This window comes from Narcine bancroftii, chromosome 13 (genome assembly GCF_036971445.1).
Source record: "Narcine bancroftii isolate sNarBan1 chromosome 13, sNarBan1.hap1, whole genome shotgun sequence".
Lineage (NCBI taxonomy): Eukaryota > Metazoa > Chordata > Chondrichthyes > Torpediniformes > Narcinidae > Narcine > Narcine bancroftii.
Window position 1 is genome coordinate 81,007,818 of NC_091481.1, and position 25,280 is coordinate 81,033,097.

General features: G+C 44.2%; 2 protein-coding genes across 4 annotated transcripts in view; one reads left to right on the top strand and one right to left on the bottom strand.

Annotated features, from left to right (window-relative positions):
* The window catches only part of LOC138748410 (trafficking protein particle complex subunit 6b-like), a 136,302-nt gene that overhangs the window by 56,996 nt on the left and 54,026 nt on the right, over positions 1 to 25,280 (bottom strand). The window lies entirely within an intron of this gene.
* Positions 1 to 25,280, top strand: part of LOC138748409 (latent-transforming growth factor beta-binding protein 4-like) — a 131,290-nt gene that overhangs the window by 34,209 nt on the left and 71,801 nt on the right. For both annotated transcript variants that reach the window (XM_069908545.1, XM_069908547.1), the window contains 3 exons: positions 10,236 to 10,457; positions 13,451 to 13,707; positions 17,299 to 17,401. In XM_069908545.1, coding sequence (XP_069764646.1) covers positions 10,236 to 10,457; positions 13,451 to 13,707; positions 17,299 to 17,401 — 582 coding nt within the window. The remainder of the gene's footprint in view (positions 1 to 10,235; positions 10,458 to 13,450; positions 13,708 to 17,298; positions 17,402 to 25,280) is intronic.

The following is a 25,280-nucleotide window of genomic DNA, read 5'->3' on the forward strand; positions in this document are numbered from 1 at the left end:
AAAACAATTGGAATAGACCAGTGGTTTTCAGACTTTTCCCTAGGCCATTAGTGCTCTGTGATTAGTAAGGGATTGCTTAAGGTGGAATGTGGGTGGAAAGAAAAAGTTTGGAAGCCACTGTTTTAATTGTACCTAATGGACTCGTTATGTGCACGGCTTCAGAACTCCAAAGGCAATGGGACAAGGACAATTTTCTCAAGCCAAATATTTCAGTAGCAATTGGGTCCAGAGCACTGGCTCTCAACCTTCCCTTCCCACTCACATCCCACCGTAAGCATTCCCTTACTAATCACAGAGCACCGATGGCCTAGGGATTACTTAACGTTGTATGTGAGTGGAAAGAAAAAGTTTTGAAAACCACTGGAGTAGACCATAAGACACAGAGCAGAAGTAGGCTATTCAGCCCATCGAGTCTGCCAGGCACACAAGCTACCCTTGTCCTGGTGATCTTATTTGGCAATGTTTGCAGGCGTAAGGTTGTACATTTTACCTCAACATACGTGAGCCCAAATGGAGTGTGGTGAGCAATTCTGTTCACCAGCTCTAGGAAGGATTTATAAGCTGGAAAATAGTGCAGAAACCATTGTTAACGGTGCAGGAGCAATGGGTGGCACAGTTAACGCAATTACAGCACCGGTGATTGGGGTTCAAATCCAGTACTGTCTGTAAGAAGTTTGTATGTTCTCCCCGCGTCTATGCAGTTTTTCCGCCGGCGGCTCTGGTTTCCTTCCACCGCTCAAAACGTACCTGGTGTTGTCGGGCAGTTGGGAGTAATGGGACAGCATGGGGTTGTGGGCTGTTACTGTGCTGTATGTTTGAGCATTTCTTGAAGATTTTACCAGAACCAGTGAGCTTCAGTTATAAGAAGAGGCTGAATGGGTTTCTTTCTTTACCCCTAGATGATAGGAGGCTGAGAACTGACCTTTATGAAGGTTTATAAAATCATAAGTAACATCAGTTGTCACAGTCTTGATCCCCAGTGTTTAAAAGGTGTAACAAGAGAGTGGAGAAATTTTTTTAAATACCTGCTTTTAACACAGATGATGGAGGTTCCCTGGGACAAGCTGCCAGAGGGATAGGGATAAAGGGAATGGTCACAGTATTTTTCTCCTATTGCCTTCTCTTTCATGCTTTGATTGAGCATGGAATGAGCTATCAGCGGGTGGAAGAGGTGGGCACATTTACTCCGTTTAAAAGACATCCACAGGTACACAGATAGGAAAGGTGCAGACATGGGCAACTGTGACTAGTCACGTAGGCAAAGCGGTTATTTTCTCTGGTTCACAAAACCAAACAACATAATAAATAAGGAGGTTAATCGTTTTTTTTTTTCACATTTTATTTAAGAATTTTAAAACCACATTCAGGTACACAATCCTTTATCCGGAACCCTTGGGGGACAGTGTATTTCGGATTTTTCCGGATTTCAGAACAAAAGCTAGCTGCCCCAGATTTAAGCCCACCCGAATTGTGCTGCCGTATCCATCCCCTTCCAGTCTCACTGCCATCTCTCTTCCCCCCCCGCCCACCCAAGTCGTGCTGCCGTCTCTCTCCCTCCCCCCCACCCACCCGAGTCGCGCTGCTGTCTCTCTCTCTCTCTCTCTCCTCGCCCACCCGATTTGCGTTGCCGTCTCTCTCTCCCCCCTCACCCACCCAAGTCGCGCTGCTGTCTCTCTCTCTCTCTCTCTCTCTCTCTCTCTCTTTCCCCTCGCCCACCCGATTTGCTTTGCCGTCTGTCTCTCTTCCCCCCCCCCCTCACCCACCCGAGTCGCGCTGCCGTCTCTCTCTCTACCCCCCACCACCCGAGCGGCGCTGCTGTCTCTTTCTCCCTTCACTGTAGCAGCACCAGGAAAAAAACACCGGTATTTGGAGCTTTCTGGATTTTAGATATCCAGATAAAGGATGGTGTATCTGTACATATTGAATAAAAGTATACATAAAAGAATACATTGGGTGTATAAAAAGAAAACAAAAAGAATTCCCATCCCCACCCACTAATCTTAAACTAATAAAGAAAAAGAAACAAGTAGAGTGTCAGTAACAATTATTAATTCAATACGTATATTAATGGAGTTAAGGATTACCAGTGGGACGGGCCGCCGATAGTCACTTACACCTTCAAACAACGTGTTGTAAATATGGGCTCCACACTTTCAAGAAAAAAAATGATATTTATTACATGGATTATGTTTTTTTTCCTCAAGTGGAATACACGAATGCAATTCAGCGTCACCTCTCCATCCCTAGATCCATATCTGATTTCCTAGAAACAGCTAAAGCCAGTCGTAAAATTTCAGTTTGATACATAGCTAATCTTAATTTAATACTAAACCACTTTAATATTACCCAACAAAAAGAACATTGGACCTTGTGGGGGTTTAACTTTTAATATTTTCTTCTAAAAGTTATTTAACCTGTAACACTCCCGGGTAGAGAGAAGAAAGGAACCAACTTCTTATCCACATCTAATAATACTCTTTTTTGTTATTATAAAGTTAGGGTGTTCTCCGTTGAGAAATTAGGTCATAGCACCAGGCAGAACGAATTAGAAATATTGACAAGTAAAGGGGGTATAAATAAGTTTTTTTCCGAGATGTATAAGTTACTTCAAAAATTTGCTCCCAAGTTAGGAATTCATAAATCAAAGTTAAGATGGGAGGTTGATTTAAATAGATGAAAATGATTGGAAACAATTATGTAAAGAAAATATGACAAAAATTATTAATGCTAGGTATAGATTAGTTCAATATAATTTTTTACATCAATTAAATTTATTGCCTCAAAAATTAAATAAGTTGAATTCACCATTGTCTGATTTATGTTTTAGATGTGGTCAGGAAGTTGGTTCCTTTTTTCACTCTACTTGGAAACCTTCTAAGATTGCCCTTGTGTTTGCATTAATATGGAGCATCAGTCAAGTTAATGACCACCAAAAAAAAATCTAGCCTTGACCAAGCATACTGCTGATCTGTTAGAGAACCCTGGGTGTCTATTATTCCATGTAATCCTGTTGAGTGTGAGTTAGGTGGGAGAAAGTGTTCGGCATGGACTAGAAGGGTTATATGGCTATATAGCATGATTGGACCATTTGGCCCCTTTTGCTAACTTTGCCATTCAAAAGGTTATGGTTGATCTTAATGTCCAAAGTTTTATCAGTCTCTGTCTTCAGGATATCCGTGACCAAGCTGTTGTAACTTTTGAGAGAATTTTGCAGACCTCTCCTTGACGAAGTTTTGTAGTTGTGTATGTCTTAATTAGTCAACCATTTATTTTGAAATGGTGATCCCTGGATCTGGGCACAGATTTAGACCAACCGCACGATAACAAGCCATTTCGGCTCATGAGTTTGTGCCACCCAATTTACACCCCATTAACCTACAACCCCCAGTGCGTTTAGGTAGAGAGAAATCGAAGCAGGTGTGAGATACCTGTAAGCTTTTATCTCAGAATTCTATGCATTTTAATGATGTGACATATCATTCATCCAAAGTGACTATAGTCAAGTTTATTGTCATCTGATTATACAAGTACAACCCAACAAAAACAGCATTCCCCGGTCCTCGGTGCAAAACATGCAGACACACAACCAGACATAACACACATTAAGATAAGCAATACATATGCAAGACAAGATTCCATATATACAAATAAATAAATATTGTTTTGTGAATATGAGGGTCTCGGACAGTTAGTGCGAGCAGTTTCTTTGGACGTTCAGCGTTCTCCCTGCCCGAGGGAAGAAGCTGATCCTCAGCCTGGTGGTTCCATAATTCAAGAGAAGGAACCAAAAATGGAGCTCAATATATTTCAAAGCAAGTCAACTCGCATCCGCTGGGTATTCTCAGCTTTCCCTTCTGGAAGCTTTTGGGGCAAGATATTGCCCTTGTGTTTGCATTAATATGGAGCATCAGTCAAGTTAATGTCCACCAAAAAAAAATCTAGCCTTGACCAAGCATACTGCTGATCTGTTAGAGAACCCTGGGTGTCTATTATTCCATGTAATCCTGTGCCACGCTCACTCCTGTGGAACACGAATGTCTGCAGACGCTGTGATTGTGGTAAAAACACAGAAATGCTGGAGGAGCTCAGCCAGTCTCACAGCATCTGTAGGAGGTAAAGAAACAGAACCAACGTTTCGGGCCTGAGCCCTTCTTCAAGGCTAGAAATCTACTTCTGATGTTTCGGGCCTGCGTCCTCCTTCAAAAGGTGAAGATGTATTATCAACATTTCAGGTCTGAGTCCTTCATCAAGGTAAAAGATGTATTACCGGACCTGACGTTTCGTTCCTCAAGAGCTCAGACCAGAATCGTCGGTAATGTATCTTTAACTCCTAAGGATGCTGAGAGGCAATAGACAGTAGGTGCTGGAGTAGGCCAATTGGCCCATCGAGCCAGCACCGCCATTTATCAGATCATAGCTGATCATTCTCTGTTTGTGTCCATTCCCTGCCTTATCCCCATAACCCTTTACTCCCCTGCCCCCAAGAGCCTTAGCTAACTCCCTTTTGAACATATCCAGCAAATCTGCCCTGACTACCCTTTGCAGCCAAACATTCCACAGATCCACGCTTCTCTGGGTAAAAAAAGATTTCTCCTCATCTCCGTTCAAAAGGGCCTTCCCTGTATTCTTAAACTATGTCCTCTAGTCCTAGACTCTCCCGACATTGGGAACATGTTATCCACCCTGTTCAACCGCTTGATAATCTTATACACCTCAGTCATGTCTCCTCTCATCCTTCTAAATTCCATTGCATATAAGCCCACTCTTTCTAACCCGAGTTCCTCCAGCGTTTCTGTCTTTTTAAACCACACCCATTCCTGCACCAGCTGTTCCATCTGCGATGATTACCCTGGAGAACTTCACTGCTCTGAGGCATCCTTCATGTTTCCCCGCTCTGATACGTCCTCATTTTCTAACTTTTTCTTGTTCTACATTCTGTTTCTTTCTCCCTCTCTCTCTCCTCTCCTGCCAGATCTTTAGGCTCCAGAAACAGGTGGGTTCTGACTCATCTGAACAGCGCTGTACAAATTCAAATCATTTCAAAATAAATGAGGCGAAAATTAAAATTAGACAAGTCATTCGGGAGCCAAAGGAAGAGGACTTTACCCTCACAATCTCTAAAGATTCGTGGTCGTGTAAGGGTTAGACGAACATTTTCATGCGTTTGTAAGGTCATTTTGGAGCACACCCGCACTGATTCAATTTCCTGTAATTAATGACAGTTTAAAGCATTCCTGCCATATTACTTTTCTCCAATTCAAACATCAGTACGCACCCAAAACTGGTCACGCCTAATAAACAGCATGTTCTGAGATCTGCAGAGCGGACTGTGAAACTGCTCGAAACTCGCACGCTGTGCCCCCCCCCCCCACTTTCTTTCCTGATGATTGAGGTTCCCTGCAGCACAGAATGAGCCCATTGTTCCTGGGTCAGTGTTGCTCTGGCACTGATCTCTTTCCGATTCCATTTCACTTGTTAAAACATTTAAGCAGTTTTCTGTTGGACAATCCATCCTGCTCGAGTTGTCTTGTGGTCAATGTGCTTGAATCTGCTTTTACCCAAAACATTATTTCCTATCGATGCTGTGTGACCTGCTGAGTTTATCCAGCTCTCTTGTGTTCTGTATCTGCAGACTTTCCTGTTTTCCATTTTACCATAGAACAATAACAGCACAGAAACAGGCCACCGTGGCCCCTCTAGTTGTGCCGAACCATTATTTTCATAATCTCACTGACCAGCCCTCCCCTACCTCTCCCATCCATGTACCTGTCCATATTCTTCTTAAATTTTAAAACTGAGCCCGCATTTACCACTGGAAGTGGTAAATGCAAGCTAGCTTTAACCCTTGAAGAGACCATCAGGCCCACCTGCATCTATACCGATCCCCGGGCCTTGGCCAACTGCATGGCAGTGTGGGTGGGCCGGTGGCATGTAATGGGGTGGGAGGTACATGGTTGCCTGCTCAGGAGGGGCACCCCCATTGGGAACTTATCTGGAGGGGAGGCACAATGGCAGGCGCTCATGGGGGAAGCACAATGGCGGTGCTTACCGCCTTGTCGGTGACAGCATTTCCAAGCCTTCATACAGTTGGTTGTTCTTTATAAATCAACACTCAAGGACATTTTTCTGTCATCTAAGAAACTTTGAATAATTATCTTTTAACCTTCACCAGTTCATGCTGTCTTCTTTATAAAATCCTGTCACTAAAATTATTCTTGTTGGTTATAGGAAGATAAAAATAATAGGAGCAGGTGTTGACCATCAGGCCCATCAAGCCTGCTCTGCCATTCAGTAAGGTCTTGGCTGATATGGCTGTGGATATGGCTCCACTTCAGTCCCCCATAACCCTTAATTCTACCACGGGTCATTCACACGGCGATTAAGTGGGATCTCTGTGTAAAAGGGGTAAGTGTCTTAAATCTATTTAATGAGGCAGCCTCATGGATAAATAGTTCCACAGATTCACTGCTCTCCAGAAGAAGCGGTTCCGCCTCATCTCTGCCTTACATGGCAACAAAATGCCGGAGGTGCTCTAACTGTCGCTGGTGCGGACTCACGGAGAGGAGACACAGTGCTCGCATGGGGTCCAACTTCCCAGTCTGACTGCCGTTGGATCCAGACAGGCTTTAAACGCCCCGTTAATAGAGGCAACAGTGGTTTTATTTTAAAGTTCTGCAACCACGGGGGTCTCTCCCCTCCCCCCCACCCACCCCAAGATGGTAGCGCCTTTGATCGGCAGCAGGCACAAGGGGTTGCAGAGTCCGGACAAGCAGAGGACTGGCGGAGGGCACAGGAAAACGGGGAGAACACCCCCGCCTCTTCCCCCTCACCACCACCCCGTTTTGAGAAGAAGCAGAGGAGATGACCCATGGGCAGTGACCATGGCGGCGGACCAGAGAGGGTTTCTGCGACAGGCTGTCGGCGACTCGAGGTAAAGAACCTGCGTGGGCCGCAGCCACTGCGGTCAAAGGATTCAGACCCCAGGACGTGGACTGCTGGAGGCCGGCTGAAAGGGTTACCAGGTATCGGAACCGGGACGCAAGAGGGCGCTGAAGGTTTCCTGATCGTTTCGGAGGCTCCCATCTGGAGCTCGGTCTGCCGATGGATTGGACGGGACCTTGCAGGGGCTGCAACATCGCTGGAGGCAAAACCGTGGGCACTCGGGGACCCGGGTGGGGGGATCTCTCTTTTGCTTCTCTTTCTCAGACTGTAAGGCAATTTCTGCCAAAGAAAGCAAATTCCATGTCATATTGCTCTGTTTTTATTTGATGAACATAAATTGAATCTTAAATCTACATTCAGAATTTATTGCCATGAACCTGTGCCACTGAATTTGTTGTTTGGCGGCACCATTATTTGTGCCTTCTTCGAACCAAAGGACGACCTGTGCAATACAGGTGCAAAAATTGCTACAAAATTACATTTCCATACTACACTGTTCTTAAAAAAAATAATAAATTAGTGCAAAAGTTCCCAAATCTTGAAGCTGTCTCACTTAATTCTAGTCTCACCTGCGAATGGGAACGACCTCCTTGTTTCTATCTTCTCTATTCATAATGTCAAATTTCCATGTGATCACCCCTCATCCTTCAGAAATAAATCGAAAACAAAAGTAAATCTTCAATTTACCTTTGATGGGGTGCTCGAGCCTGAAATGTCGGTTATGTATCTTTACCTTTGCTATATAAAGGACGCTGTTTGACCTGCTCCAGCATTCTGCGTTTTTTACCCCTCGTCCTTCAGTGATGACAGATTTGGGCCACTCAATCTCTCCTCGTAGGCTAACCCCCTCCCATCTGGAATCAAGCTGGTCCACGCCACCTCCAAGGTCATCACAGGTATACCCCACTTTACGAAACTAGAGCGTTCCTACGGGACCTTCCTTGATTGTCCTATGGGAACAATTTCTGAGCATTCCCGGAGCCCAAAAAAAAACCCACCCCAAATAACACACAAAACCAAAAATAACACCATTCACACTGGCAATTTGACCCAGTAAATAACCATCAATTGACTGGTTAGTGTGCCACGGCAAACACTCGCGAACCGGCACGCAGGCATCAGATCACCCTGCGGGTGAACTGCCTGGGGATGATGTATCATCGCCGATTCTAAATGAATCAGCTTACCGGTTAGGCTAGTGTGACGGTGGTATGCTGGGCGTCACCGATGGAGGAGAGGCGCCCCTTTTGCTCTGCGATGCCGGGTGGTGAGTGTGAAAGGGTGCGGAGAACCAGTTATCGTTGGTTCAGTGTGGACGTTAAAAAATACTATTTTGAACCAGTTTGTTGTGCTGCCAATTTGCCAGTTAGCCAACGTGAAAAGGCCTCTAGATTTGTCATCACCGGGAATTGCCCAGAGCCCCTTACAGTCAGAGAAAGAGAAGCGAAAGAGAGTTCCCCCAGAGTCATTGAGTACCCATGAATTCGTCTCTGGCACTCCTGCAGCCTACACACAGACCAGTCCAAACTATCGGTTACCCATGCTCCAGATCCAAACCTCCGACACGATCGGAAGCCTTCAGGGGACTCAGCACCCTCTCGCAGTCCAGTTCCGATACCTGGCACCCCCTTCAGCCAGTCCAGCAGTCCGCAGCCTGGTGGGAGACCTTTAACCACAGTTCCCTGCAACCCACAGCCTGCATGAGTTTCTCACCTGGAGTCGCCAACAGACCCTCCCCGCCGCCTGTGTGTTCTTCAGCCGCAAAGCCCCTCAGTTGTCACTATATTTCCTTCCAAATTAGTTGTTTCACTCCATCTGCCAGACCCCTGTCCACTGTGGACTCCACCTGTCAGACCCATGCCCACCCCTTCAAACTGCGTCTTTGCACAAGTTGCTTTGCCATTAATCCTATGTTTATTCTGATCTGACCTGTCGTGACGGTGCCGGGATTCATTATTAGACAGATCAGATAAAATGTCCAAGTTGACAATGTTTCGAGTATCATTGAGCATTGGATGGCAGATCACAGATCATGACTTGGGGCAGGTACAGTATGATGGAGAGAGAAGAGCTTCTTTGGACTGTTCATCAAAATCCTAGCAGCAAGGCACAGCAGTGAAGGCAGAGGAGTCTGTTCAAGGCAGAGATTGATAGGTTATTAGTGAGGGCATCGAAGGTTATGGGGAGAAGGCCGGGCGGTGAGGCTGAGTGGGAAAATGGATCAGCTCGTGATTGAATGGCAGGAGAAACTCAATGGGCTGAATAGCCTGTTTTTGCTTCGATGTCTGTGGGAACGAAATACTTAAAACCTGGCACAAGATACAAGACCCTGCAAGCCAAAGAAGTAAAAAAAATAATTCTATGGTTTCTTTTTAGGTTTTTCTTTTACACTGTATCCAGACATTTTACAAATTGTCCAAAGGCAAATAAAGTCGTAGGAAGAGGACGAGATACTAAAGTGAGCTCTTTGCACTGGTGTTCACCGGGAAGAAAGACAGGGAGGATAATTAAGGCAGAGTTGGGAATTCTAGCACGTTCGAGCAGTTGGGAATCAAGATAGAGGTAATGCTGGATCTTTTGAGAAGATGCTTCCCCACCCCCCCTCCCCCAGAGCCTGATGGGAATATATCCAACAATATTGAAAGAGGCAAATGAGACCTATAAGATGTTGGAGGGGGGAATTAGGCCATTCAGCCCATCAGGTCTGCCCCACCATTTTCTCACGCCGGACCCTCCTTCATTGTCAACCCCATTGTCCTATTAACCCTTGATTCCCTTCCCAATCCTGTCTTAAATGTACCGAACAACACGCAAGGTCCCGTGACCGGCGCTGGACAAAGTGGCGACTCTCTGACGACAAAAGTTGAAGAATTTCATGCATGTTACATTATGAATGTAGTATTATGTGACAATAATGGAATCTTTACCTTTAACATCGTTGATGCACAGAGGAGTCTAGGGTTTCAGTCAGTGGGTCTCGATCTTTTTTTTTCCCCACTCGCATGCCATAAGTGATCCCTTACTAACCACAGAGCAGTAGGTGGTTGGTACAGGATTGCTTAGGTGGTATGTGACTGGTTAAAAAAATAGGTTGCGAACCACAGGCGTAGAACAAAAGGCCTCCTTCAGTTGCTATGTTCTTAGTCAGGGCACGTTGAGTGAGGTAATTTTCTGTGGGAATTGTCCACCAAGAAGGTTTTGGCATTTCTGGGAAAAGGAGGAAATGGCACGTGTGATTAAGATGTTCTTGTCCGAGAAGACTCTCATGCTTCTGATGCTGTTCTTTCTCCAAGTTCTCTGTACGCTTCGCTGCCAGAATGGAGGAGTGTGTGTGCGAAGAGATCGCTGCCGTTGCACACCAGGCTTCACTGGACGACTCTGCCAAATACCCACTTTGTCCTCTAACAGCCAACTTCTCATCAGCCTTCCAACCGAGGAGCCAGACCCAGTCAACGAGCAGAGGATACAAAGCGTGTACATGCTGCCTCTCTCAAACCAGCAGTTTCTGGACCAAAGTAAGAGCAGTCCATTGTTATTTCAGTGTATTTTTGAATAGCAGCCTTTCTCATTGAGGTCAAATGTCTGCTTCAACATCATCATTCAGGTGCCTTGCTGTTAGGCCATCATGTCTCTCCATCCATCACGATCTCTGACCCTCCCGAGTTATAGTTGTTAACTCTTCACCTTCAGTGAAGGCTCCGTCTTTGAGTTTGAGACTGTAGTAGATGTTAAGTTCATGATTATACAAGGGAAAATTACTGAAGTGGTTTCCCGTTGCCTTCTTCAGTTGCAGTATCCATACTGGACAGGTCACCCTGGCCATCGGTCAGCAGATTCATCTGCCCAGCGTTTTTAGTTTTACAACCATCAATTCCAATCTGTAGAATCTGCCTGTAGAATCTGCAATCCCTGGCGTCGCATGTATCTGACTGGGAGGTTAAACATGTCCTACAGCTTGTTTGTAGGCTATTGGAGCACCTTACACTTCCTTTGCCTGAGCAATTACACAGCACCGACGCTGATATAATAATTTCAACATAATAATCTGAAAATTATTCTGAAACTGGGTAATAGTTGTTGCACAATAGCTCTGTTTAAGATTTGACTATGTCTTAGTGCAATACTGAGAGACTTGGCACACTGACATTTCACTCTCATGGCCATCCAGCCAACCTGCTGGCCAGGACCTCACAGCCACTTTTGATTAAACTTGATCCTGTTCTCTGGCCTTTGGACTTTCTGACCTGCTGTCTATGCTATTCACTCTATGGCTTTTAACAGCTTGAGCTTGACCTGTTGTCTATGCTCCCTGCAGAAGCTCAACATTTAGCTCAAAATCTTTTGAATTTTAGATTTAAATGTAGACATACAGCAGGGTAACAGGCCCTTTGGACCCACAAGCCCAGGCCACCTGAAGACCTTGATTAACCTACAACCCCCCGTCCGTTTTTGAAGAGTGGGAGGAAACCGGGGCGCCCAGAGGAAACCCACACAGACACAGGGAGGACGTACAAATCCCTTACGGACAGTGCCGGATTCGAACCCGGGTCGCTGGTGCTGTAATAGCATTGCAGTAACTGTTACGCTGACCGTGCTGCCCAACGTCGAGGTTGTCAAACCAGTCCTGGAGGCTGAGGCAATTGGGAACCATTCCACTGGTCACTGCTTCACAGAGAAAAATCTCAGGGAATTTAAAACAGATTGTGATACTTTATTGTATTTTTAAATACGTCTGCAGATAATAAGTTGAATGTTTATGATCTGTCAAACATTGAACAAGTGTTCTCTGGAAATGATGGGCAATGTCCATCCCCAACAACCCACCCTTGATATTGCTGAATTCCCCCAAAATTAATATCCTGGAGCTCAGTATTCATCAGAACAGAAGAATCAGGTACATTGGACAATACCTCCTCTCCTATTCATTACGATTCTGACTTTATTGGTCATAACTTTACTCCACATTCATCTTAAAGTCTTGAAAAGGGGGAGGGGGGTATGGGGAAAAAAAATCTCAGCCTTCCCCTCATCTGGTCAACTTACTAAATTCTGCGGCTAAAGAGGAGGTCAGAGCTGGTGATGCCGCGGAGAACGGTTTAGCCCCCTCCCCCCCCCCCCAAAACCAGGTCAATGGAACAAGGCAAAAAAAATAGTTTGGCATGGAGTAGATGGGCCAAAGTGCCTGTTTCCATGTTCTTTGGTTCTACAGTATAAGATTTATCCAGGGAATCGAAAGCTCATATCACAATATAGGAAATGTGAGGATGTGGGGCTGAGGTGGTAAGCAATCAGAATATATATTATGACAGATATTATCAGAAAATTAGTCATGCAATCTCATGCAAAATTGCCTTCTGCCTGCCCCTTCTGCCCCTTACAGTACCAGAGAAAGAGAAGCAAAAGAAAATCCGTTCAGAGACACTGAGCGTCCGTGGTCACCAGCATTCCCGCACCTACTGTAGCTATACACACTCCTGTTCGATCCTTCGACAACCCGAGTTCCTGATCCAAACCGCACCAAGCTGTGGCCACACCCTCCCCCCCCCCAATACGGACTTGGCCATTGGATCCACCCCACTCCCTCCCTCGTCACTAGCATCTAGGGTGATGCATGCTAACCACTCTCCACCTGCCCTCAGCCATGCACTCATCCCCCCACCCAATCCCTCAGCTTCCCCTAGGGCCGCAGGAGGTGGAACACTTGCGTCCACACCTCCTCCCTCACCAGGGCCCCAAATAGGTCTTTCAAACACTTCACTTGTATATCCACAGGCCTGATTTACTGCATCCGGTCAGTGCTCCCTCGGCAGCTGGTGGCAGATGGGGAAATCATTTCGCTGAGCACCTTCTTTCCGTCTGCAACATCAGCGACCTCCCAGTAGCCAATCATTTCAATTCCGAGTCACGCTCCCATATTTGCACGTCTATCCCACTCTGACCACCCGCAGATTGGAGGAACAACACCCGATTTTCCATCTGGGCCCCCTCCAGCCAGACAGCCTTAACATCGACTTCTCTGCTTTCTGCTAAACCAGCTCGCCTTTTCTTTCCCCTCCCCCTTTTCCAGTTCTCCCCTCCTTTAACCACACAGCCATCCCCCCTTCCACCCCCCCATTGATGCTGTCCCCTCCCTCCTTTCTCCACCTATCATCTCCTGGTTTTGCCACCACCCCTCCTCCCCCATCTGTCGGCATTCTCTCATACCTTGATGAAGGGCTCAAGCCCAAAATGTCTGTTATGAATTTCTACCAGCTGAGCTTCCCCAGCATTTTGTGTTTTCAATTCAACCATGGTGTCTCCAGATTTTCATGAATTATAAGGAATTTGTTGCTCTAACAGCATTGTGCTATCCGCTTTGCTAATGTGTCGCTTCCAATGAACAACAATCCACTCATTTATTTTTGATTGAACACTGATTTGGAACTCTTCACACCGGACAAACAGCGATTTCCCAATCCCCCTCTCCCGTTGCACGATTACTTATTGCAAACCACTGTGGTGTTACCAGCAGATCAACGGGTCCCATCGATGGTTAATCTACGAGTTAACCACCCTCCTGACGTGTCCATCAAGGTTCATCAGGTCTCACAGGTAGACGGAGGGAGGATCCGTAATTCTGCTCAACAAGGCCTTGTGCAGGAGACCATCCGAGGGGCACCACAAGATCAGGCAATGAAAGATCAAGAAGGATCTCTCCGGGACACCTTCCAGTCCGGCGGTGACTACCCATTTGGCTATTGCTTCACCGAGATGACAAATGGACAGGTAGGAAATGTATTTATAACTAGTTATTTTCATATTAGTCTGGATAAGGAAAGTTTTTGGGTAGTGGTTGAGGAGGACATGGGTGTAAACCCTTTTTTCAGTGAGGCCAGAACAGGTGCCAGACTATTTTGCACCCTAGGCTGGACTGGGCTGAGCAGTTGGGGAGGGGGGGGTGGGGTGTTACTGACCGGGCTGAACACATGGGGGGGTGGGGAGTGCTGGTGGTGGGTGAGGTGATGACTGGGCTGAGCGGTGGATGCTATATTTGATGTGACATTTGACGGGTGCCGTACCACTTCCTCCCTCCGCCTTACCAGGCCGATGCGTGTGCGTACGAGTGCGTAAGTCAGAACCACGTCATTCATGGTGCAGGGCTGTTGGAATCTCTCCTCAACAGCACCCCTCTGAGATCTGCACCCTAGGTGGCTGCCTAGTTGGCCCAATGGTAGCACCGGTCCTGAGAGAGGCAGGCATTCAGGGATGATAAATTGGAAGAATTTTCTCAAAATGCATTGAGTTTTAAATCTTTGACACAATTGTAAAATACGACAAATGAAGCCAAAGGCTTTGTGATTTCCCATGGTCCTGCTCATAAATTTGAGGTCATTTGTGCTTCATTGATGCCAAATATTTTAACCATAAAATATCCCGTGCTTCTAATGCCCAGACGATTCTCCGATTGTTTGCGATCATTGGCTGTTTACAGCCATTGGCACCTTTTCCCTCTTGTGCATTGATTGTGTCCTGATGTGCAGTTTTGATGTTTCTCTCAGGGAATTCTCTGAAATCGAGATTCTGTTTGTTGTCACGCACATTAAAATAGGGGAAAAAAAAAGTTTTCCTTTGCTGTGTCAAGGTGCCAGCACCCACCTCCGTCGAAAAAAGGGAAGCAAGCAAGAGTCCCTTCAGAGATTTTTTTTAGATAGAATTTGCGTGATTTTACCAGTCTGAACATGCAGAACTCGAAATCGCCATTTCTTTGGACGGCGCACCGGAAGCTCGGTAATTAAAGAAGTGAGACTTGCAAATACATGCTATTCATTAACCCACTGTTTCCGGAATGCCTGTAGTTAACTTTAAATTGCAGGTGTTCCAGGAAATTTACTAAGGGTCCAGGAGGTAAAATAATGGAACGGGAATGGCACCCTCATTCCCATTCCAACCTTTTTACACAACATGCGTTCCCGGAAAATGGCAATAATAAAAAAAAAAGAGAGATGAGTGTCGGAGGAATGTCCTGTCACCTCCTCGGACGCCATCAATGAACGTGCCTTTTGCTTCAGTTATCTCCATGTGGCTCAATTTGATCCCACAGGATCAAACCCTATTTGTTTTCTTCCAATTCAGTGATCAGGTTCCAGATCATGTTTTAAGTGGCTAAAATAGAAAGGAAAATACAGTAAAATCCCTGTTATCTGGAATTCAAGCAACCGGAAACCTCAAGCAACCGGAAACCTCAAACAACTTAAAAAAAATCAAAGAAAAGAAGTAGATAGATAGATAAATAATAAAAGATATAAATAAGTAGGTAAATAAATAAAAATAAGAATAAATAATCATTTAAATAAAAGTTTAAAATTGTCAAAGTTAATATTCTCTGAAGTAACATAAACTCTGGTGAACATGGGAGCAAATATTCAACCTCGGTCGGGCTTTGCTCGTGGCAACTGTTTGAATAAAGTTTTATGAATAAAATGGCGTCGCCCAGGATGAAGAGCTGGATGATGCCGCTCGCCATTGAAAGTGTCTCCTTATCCCTGCTTAGTAAGAGTCTTTATCTTTATTGGTATATTATTAAGTATATTAGTAAAGCTTTATCTGTAAACTTGGGGGAGGAGGGGCTATTTATCTATAATATTATTGTTCATTTTTCAAGAGGAGGAACCTGCAGATGCAGTGACGATTAAATGTTTTCAAAGAATGAAAATTAAATGCTTTAAAGTTTATCTATTCATGCGTGAAGTTTATTCAGTGTGAAGACAGTATAGTTTTTTGTCTTGTAAACTGTTTATTCTTAATGCAGGTGTATTAATTAGTCTTTGGTAGAACGAGTCTCAAGCAACCAGAAAACTCGATTATCCGCCATCCACTGAGCCCCATAGCTGCTGGAAATGGGCCGCACCTGTTTCAGGTCGCGGAAAGGTCTGCTTCTCTTCCCACAGTGGTAGCCTGACCTGATGAGCAGGAGACCCAGATTCCCTGGAATTGTTCCAAAATGCACTGGTGCTTGGAGCAGCATGTCACCCCATATCCTTGGCAAAGGTGGCTCGTGAATGGAAGGGCCCAGTTGGACTCCTGAAGATGATGCAGAGAAGGCAGCTACTGCATTTCACTCTGAGGGAGAAAATCGAGTTCAGTTGCCTCGTGTAGTAAAACACAAAAGTCCACAGACACCTTGCTTGAAGTTCTGGAGAAACTCAGCAGGTCAAACGGTGTAGTTTATGTAGCAAAGATAAAGATACAGAACCAGAATTTCAAGCCCAGGCCATCAGTGATAGGGATCTCGCAGTGGCCAATCATTTCAATTCTGCTCCCCTTTCCCGCGCTGACTTTTTTTGACCATGGCCTCGTGTATCGTCCCACCAAGACGTTCCGTAAATTGGAGTAACAACACTTGATTTTTTTCCATCTAGTTATTCTCCAAGTGGATGGCATTAACATTGACTTCTCCGGTTTCTGCTAGGCCACTCCCCGTTCTCCCTCCCTTTCCATCCCTCTGTCTTCTTTCCTCCAGCTCTCCACCCCCATGCTGTTCCATTCACAGAGCCTCCTCCCCCTCCCCCCCACTTACTGGTGTGCCCTCCCTCCTTTATCCACCTATTACCTCCTGCCTGGGGAACTGTGCTCCTCCCCCTGCCCCTCCCTCCCCACCATTTCGTTCAGGCATATGCCTAGATTTTGTTCGTACCTTGATGATGGGCTCAAGCCCAAAACGTTGGTTATCTTTGCTATACACTGTTTGCACTGGCATCACTAGGGGGGTGCGGACCACATCAGGTGACACCATCAGAGAGGGTGACACCAAAATGTCTATAAAAATTTTTGTACAGTGTTTCAGCAGAAATTTATATAAAAATATCCCTGTAGTTAGAACAAAATCATTTTTCATAAGCCCATCTTACGTCCCAATTTACCTACAAGGCTGAAACTCGACGCTAATTTACTTTTTGAACCTTCTAATATGCTCCAGTCAGAGTTGTCATTACTACCCAATGACAACGACCCTTTGAATCACGTGCCTTCATCTGCATGCGCCATTAGCAACTGCTGTTGTTTTTGTTGCTGTTGGTCGATGCTTTTGTCAAATTTTTGGTGGTTTAGCTACAAAATTGTGGTCATTAATATAAAAACATTATTAAGGATTCTGTATGGTCAAGAGGAGGTGCATGGAGTGGGTGTGAGGGGGGGGGTGACACCATGAGTCACTGCACTGGGTGACCCCAGCCCTAGTGATGTCCCTGGGTGTTTGAATTGCTGAGTGTCTCCAACATTGTGTTTTCAGTTGCTTAGTGCTTAAAGAAATATTCGTTGATTGAATTTCTGGACATTGAACCCAATTTCATTCTTTTTCTTCTTCTTCTCTCATCTAAGTGTGCCGCTCCTCTGACTGGCCTACGGACCATGGAACATTGCTGTCAAGGAGGGGCAGTGGGATGGGGAGTGACGGAATGTAATGAGTGCCCCAAGTCTCCAGGTAGGCATCTCAAAACTGTCTGTGTTTGTATCTTCCTCTCACGACCAGGTTGTCAATGTCTGCAACTCCAGTAAACTCCGTAACCCTGGGTTTGATCATGGCCCCAGCGACGTCTGCGTGTCATTGGCACATTCTCCCTGCGTCCACGTGCTTTTCTCCTGGGTGCTCCATTTTCATCTTGCATCCAAAAATGTGCCGGCAGTTAGACTAATTGACGACTACAGAGGAGAGTGATGGAGTCTAGAGCAGTGGTTCTCCACCTTCCCTTCCCACTCACATCCCACCTTAAGTAATCCCTTACTAATCACAGAGCACTGTTGGCACAGGGAATACTTAAAGTGGGATGGGAGTGGAAAGGAAAAGGTTGAGAACTACTAAAGGCAGCATCATATTGTGCAAATATTTATATAAACCACATTTCAAAGTAAATAAAATGGTGTATCACATTTGTGTTCTTTTAATGATGAACTATATTTCTTTTTATAAAAATGTCTTAGTAAAGTAAATTATAGAGTTAAACTATTGTAGATGCATTGTTAGCTGTGGGTTGCGACAGAGTCACACACAGGTCACAGCACATTTATAGAGAACCACTGTTTTCAGAGAAGAGAGTTCATTCTTGGAGTCAATGTGTCTGGCACAGAAAGAGCTAATGGATTTCAAGTGGGTCTTAATTATTCAAGCACTGCTGAGGAAGCCATCTGCTTTTAATCAAAGCCACTTCAGCCTCTTGAACAGAGATGAGGTCAGAGGCTGTTATGGATATGGAAATGTTTTGAAAAAGGGACAAAATTTTGGTAGAAATAAAACTGATGTTCATGTGGTTTCCAAGAATTGAGACTCACCTTGGTAATGAGGTAACTTTCAAATTGTGAGAGATGAGTAAACTTGACATGAAAATATGAAAGACGGGGAAACTAGTACAGACACATGGAGTGATGGATTAAACCAGTATGAACAGGCTAAGCATGGAAATTAGGATGCAGAAAGCAGAGTCAGCCTCTGTAAGATAAGAACCTTCTAGTCCTTTAACCACCGTATGAATAAGATAAGGAGAGGCAAGGAATAATAGAATGTTGGAAGTAGAGGTAATATGAATGAGATAAGGGTCTCCTAGCCCTAGACAGAAGTACCAAAGTTCTACATATATAATTAGTAAGCCTTACACAGATTTATCATGTATATTAAATTAGTAAACCTTAGACAGGATTAGCGAACTCTGCATATGAAGAGACTGTAGCTCTGAGAGTCGGAAAGGTGTGAATGGGGACAAGGGCAAGGTTGTGAATAAGGACAATGAGGATAATGACATGAGAAGACACCGACAGGATACCCCCTGGTCCTCCAAGTGCACAGAAACAGCACGTAGGCAGGCAGTATTACCTAATGCCAAACCTCTCCAGCAGGCAGAAGAATGTAAGGGGGAGGGTATTCCTATACTGATGTTAGGAATTAAAGTACCTTTAAAGAAATTGCTCGAGACAAAAATTGAGAACAAAGAACATTTATTACTACAACAATGCAAAGTTGGGTGCTTCCCCTTACCCTGGGAATACACACACACACTGGGGCTCACCCAACTTTTATACAGTTGATTTCAGTGTAGGAATACCCTCCCCCTTACATTCTTCTGCCTCCTGCTGGAGAGGTTTGGCATTAGGCAATCCTGCCTGCCTACGTGCAATTTCAGTATACTTGGAGAACCAGGGGGGGGGGGGGTATCCTGTCGGTGTCCCTTCATGTCATTGTCCTTATTCACACCTTCCTGATTCTCGGGGCTACAGTCTCTTGATATGCAGAGTTGACTCATTCTATCTAGGGTTGGCTAATTTCATATGTATAAATCTGTGTATGGTTAGCTAATTAGAAATGTATGACTTGGTACTTCTGTCCAGGGCTAGGAGACCCTTATCTGATCCAGACTACCTCAACTTCCTACATTCTATTGTACCTTACCATTCCTTATCTTAGTCCTATGGTCTTGTCACAAAGACTAGAAGATTCTTATGTTAATCGTGCTGACTCTGCTTTCCTGCATCCTAAGCCCCAAGCTTATCCTGTTTGAACTGGTTACAGCCATTTTACTGATGAACTTTAGTTTCTTCCATGTTCATAATTTTAGATCAATTTTCCCATCTCTCACAATCCTCACTTTTCTTTTAGATCAGTAATACTGATCTTTCACCATGATCAGTGTTACTGATCTTTGGTTACTAGTGTCAGTGTGACTGATCCCCCCCCCCCCCTTCCTCACTTTTCTTTTAGATCAGTAATACTGATCTTTCAATTGTAAGGTGTAGTTTTACCCAGCTGGTCAATAACCGAATTGTAACACCTGTGTAAAGTCTTTAGGTAGGGGAGCACCATGAAGGTCAGAGTAGCGAGTCCAGCTGCTTATTAGGGTTGTGAGTATCAGGCTCCAGTTCTCAGTAAAGAGTCTAGTCCATCCTACATCAGTCCGAAGTTGCCACGTCTGAACATGGGCATGGGCAGATTCACGTTGAAACATTGAAGCAGTGTCTTTTAACCACCCGACTTTTGTAAGCATTGTCCTGACGAAGTCTGTGAGAGACGCTGCCTTCAGCAGCGAACAAGTAGCAGTCTCTGGGCAGCGAACGAGTAGTCAGGCGGTTCCGTTGAATTGTGGCTAGTATCTGATGTCCTCTTCAGCCCCGAACCCTAGGGCCACCGATCTCCGAAGGCTGTTTGGAGCCTGATATTAAAGTGTCAAGCAGCTCACGTTGTTGGAAACTGGTGCTCCCCTTCACGGGGTGATGAAAAGTGACCAAGCTGGGGGGGGATTGTTTCTTGTGATTTAACTGTGTGTTGCAGCTTGTCTGCTAACATTAGCATATGTATCATTGAACTTGTGAGTTGCAGCCTGTCTGTGTACATTAGCATATGTATTAACTCTCTCTCTCTCTGTTACATGTACAATCCTGACTACCATTCTGTCTGTCTTTGTCCCACCATGTCCTTTGTGCTATCGCTTCAAAACTCCTGTCTTTAATACCTGTGTAGGCTAAGATACAAATTAGATGTACTCCACTAAAGCTGTTCAGTTCCCCTGGTCCGTATTGGAATCCCTTGTTAACCCATATCCCACTATGACTATACATTAAATCTATGCCCTGTCTACATTCTAAAGGAGCACAATTGTAACCTCTGCTGCCCCTATTCCAGGGGGACTTAAAACATTAACGAACAATATTCCAAAAAATGAGTAAAACAACAATGAAAGTAAAACCCATTGAAAGCAGCAATAAAATATAACAATAACTGAATAAACAACAATAAATGTAAAGCTCATTGAAAACAGCAATAAAATACAACAATAACTGAATAAACCACAATAAATGTAAAGCTCATTGAAAACAGCAATAAAATACAACAATAACTGAATAAACCATTAAAGAAACGAAAAAAAATGTTAAATTACGGCACTTTGTAACAATCTGACTTTCCTTTGTGTTAGTGTAAAAATTGTAAAATGAAACACAAACCATATTTGCATGGGTTTTGAATATGTTAGACCTTATTAAAATGCAGTTGGAGCTGCTTGTCTGTATGGGGCACAACCCTCCAATTTGTTAGAGTGAGTACATAACAGACATTGCAGCACAAGAGCCCCTGCAAGAGAACTTGAAACATATTCAACCTTTAGTTCTGCCTTAAGTAAAATGCCTTGTGCCACAGCTCACAGGAGCTGGCCTTATTTAAAACAGTCTGTAAAACAGGCACCAAAAAAAGTTAAAAGATGTTCTTATGAAGATTGCACACACAATAATTTAAGTACAGGCTAGTTTCTATTATATTCCACTTAAAAGTTCTGCTGCATGAATCCTGGAGCTTGTGGAGTCATTATTGAATCAAGAAATATTGGTGCCATGCCAATCTCATTCTAACATGCCAATTTCTCCAGTCCATAAGTCAAGATGTACTGAATAGCATCCGGTACAAGATTTGTGAGTTATTAATGATATTATTATTCTTATGCACCCAATTGTTCTGAACTATGCCACCAATTTAAATCATATTCCACCTATTGCAGTACTCACACACCACCATAGACCAGTTCGCAGGTTTATTTCTCCATTAAGCTGAATCCAGTCGCGCAGGGTTTACCTCCGTGATTATTTACAATGTAACTTCTGCACTACCGGATTTAAATATAAACCTGATGAATGGAGAAAGTTATCATGAATTAAATAACAGCGGCAATACAGAGAAATTGTGCTGAGGCATTAATTTCACTCCAGAGGAAAATGCACCAGAGAAATGAATGATTAAACTTATAGGAATCCCCATAGGAATCCCCAGAGGTATCTTTATTCTCCAGAAGTGGGTGATCTTTAAACTCACGGACCTTGACTGCTGAATGTGTAGAAGAAATGTATTAAATGTGTTGATAGGGCTCCATACCTCTAACTGCAAGACAAGAGCCTGGAGCCTCAATTTCAAGTGCCACAGTGCACTTAAAGGGACATGCACACTCCCCCTTCAACTGGCTGATCCAGCCACTTTACACATCAGATCCTTTCTTTATCTCACATACACTTAAAGTTAAGATGTATAGAACTCACCCTATTTGCGCAAACATTTCTCCCTGCAAATGTTATAACATCACAACTCTCAGGTACTCCCTGTGCAAAATCACATTTAAATACAATTTATTTCATAAATTGGAATTAACTGGTAGTTAAATTCGCTAATTCTACAGTATTGAAAAACGATCATTTATGACATTTAATTTTTAGCATGAATTTTAATCAATATTGGTCAGTGACTGAAGTGGGAAGTCGTGATTTATGAAATTATCTCTGGTCTCTACTCTCCCACTCCCTGCACTTCTCCCAACATTCAGGAGCTGGCACACAGTCCCTGCCTTTTTTTCATGTTACTCATCTACTATTCCTTTAACTGCTTGCATCAAAATGTTAGCCTTTGCTTTCTGCTTATCCTCAGATGTCTGGACAAATGCTTTTTGTGTGATCTGTAGAAGCTGGGTTATTCCCTGCTCATGCCAATTTTCTGTCTTTTGTAATTTTCTCCTAATGTCTGGGGCTGAGTTGGTAACAAAACCTGTTAGTACCAATTGTTCCCCTGCTGGGGATTCTATGTCGAGACCCCCATATTGTATATATATTTGGTCCCAAAAATTGGTCTAACTGTTCGGCACATCCCTGGGGATCTTCTATCAGGGAGGTCAGTTCTTTCTTAAAGTTACACACTTCAGTACTGGTCAGGGGCACATTTACGAAACCGAGACCCTCTCCCATGGGAACTTCCCGCAGTGGTCTCATCCAATTGGTTTCTGGCTTATTAGGTCTGGGTTCCTGCTCCCTGGGAAATGAATCAAAGGGTTCTGCCCTTTCTTCCTGAAGAGTCTTACGCTGTTCTGAATTAAAGTTACCTCTCTCTCCTGCCAACAGAGGTGGTAATCGAGTGCTTTGTGAGCAAGTTATCATACCACTCCTGCTCTCTTCTCTCTTCTCTAGTGGTGGGGGAGGTGGGGAAGGTGCAGAAGGGTAGGTCATAGGAGGGGAAGGAAAGATAGGAGCTGGCATAGGAGGAACATAGGGTGGAGGGAGGGAATGTAACACATCCCAACCCTGTGATTCAGGGACAAGAGGTTCCTCCTCTCTCTTATCCCTGGATTCTTTCTCATTCAAAACCAGCTGTTCAATGGATCCCTTGAGCCAGCAGGCTGCATATTCCCTGCTCTCAACATTGTCTTTCTGGTTTTGATAGAGCCATAGGTTCAAAGCTTTACACATCCATTCATCCTCGGATCCGAATTTTGGCCAGTACACGGAGCTCCCTTTAACCGGGTATTTAACCCATTCATTACAACAATACCTGACCATCGTCAGTTTGTCTTTACCGCGGGTCTTTCCTGTGCCCCACTCAGATAACATCAACCCAAGCGGGCTGTACGTAGCTATCTGGTGGTCACGTCCTGTGTCAGGACTCTCATCTCTACTGCCCGCTATTCCCATGCTTAGGAACAAGTAAAATACTCTTACCGAGTTCTGGCAGTACTGCTCTAGCGCGCGTCCTTCCGCCGTTTGTTCTCAATGCCTCTTCTCGGATATCACTCGCTTCTTCCACTGACCAGCCACCCGTCGCCCGTGAGTCCAGCTGAATCAGCCGGGGTGCACCTACTCTCGTCGTCGGGGTACTCTGTCAGTGGAGGGAGTGTGATCCCGGACGAGCCCCCATTTGTTAGGAATTAAAGTACCTTTAAAGAAATTGCTCGAGACAAAAATTGAGAACAAAGAACATTTATTACTACAACAATGCAAAGTTGGGTGCTTCCCCTTACCCTGGGAATACACACACACACTGGGGCTCACCCAACTTTTATACAGTTGATTTCAGTGTAGGAATACCCTCCCCCTTACATTCTTCTGCCTCCTGCTGGAGAGGTTTGGCATTAGGCAATCCTGCCTGCCTACGTGCAATTTCAGTATACTTGGAGAAACGGGGGGGGGGGGGGTATCCTGTCGGTGTCCCTTCATGTCATTGTCCTTATTCACACCTTCCTGATTCTCGGGGCTACAGTCTCTTGATATGCAGAGTTGACTCATTCTATCTAGGGTTGGCTAATTTCATATGTATAAATCTGTGTATGGTTAGCTAATTAGAAATGTATGACTTGGTACTTCTGTCCAGGGCTAGGAGACCCTTATCTGATCCAGACTACCTCAACTTCCTACATTCTATTGTACCTTACCATTCCTTATCTTAGTCCTATGGTCTTGTCACAAAGACTAGAAGATTCTTATGTTAATCGTGCTGACTCTGCTTTCCTGCATCCTAAGCCCCAAGCTTATCCTGTTTGAACTGGTTACAGCCATTTTACTGATGAACTTTAGTTTCTTCCATGTTCATAATTTTAGATCAATTTTCCCATCTCTCACACTGAAATTCACTGTATAAAAGTTGGGTGAGTCCCAGTGTATGTGTGTATTCCCATGGTAAGGGGAAGCACCCAACTTTGCATTGTTGTTTAATAAATGTTCTTTGTTCTCAATTTTTGTCTCGAGCAATTTCTGTGAAGGTACATCTATTTCTAACAAAATGATTTGGAGAAATATATTACCGCATTCAGACATTTTGGTTTCAGTTTTGGGACAGTTCAGCTTGCAGTTCACAGAAGTCAAAACCCTGTGACACACAGGGGTTGAAACCTTGTGAAAGACAGGGTTGAGTTACAGTAACCAGAATTGGTGCTGTTTGTTGTCTGTTACTCCTGGAAGAGGGGAAAACACAGAATCTGTGGCTACTGAATTAATGAAGACCACTTTGCTGTCTCTTTGGAAAAGAGGACAAAATTCCACTGGGTCTATTTCTGTGTTTGGCCACTTCATTTAACCCTTGTCTGGTCGTTGGTGACTTCATCATGAAAGAAGATAATCACATTTGTCTAACCCTTGTCTGGGTTTGTGAATTAGTTGTGGAACAAAATACCCACATTTGCTGTCTTTGGAAAGAGGGGAGATTCTTCATGTGGAAAAAATAATTGTGAGTAAATAATGGCCTGAGGATGTAATGTTTGAAAGTGCTTTCTAATTATTTCTGAACTAAGAATTGAAGACCTTCAAGTAAGACTAAAATGATGCTGAACTTTTAAAGATTGACTTTTCAGACTGGGTCTTTAAAACACATATACACACAAAGAAATGTTATGTTATAAATAGTTTAATTTTTTAAAAAAACATTTTGAATTTCCCATTGTCTGTGGAATTTACCATCGCTGTTCCTGTGTTAGTGCTCACAAAGTCCCTTTAGTCCCAAACATAATCAAAGGGGTTGTTAGTTCATCACATAATTGGGGACTCGTCCTTGCAATTTCAAATATTTGGAGTTTTAGTGA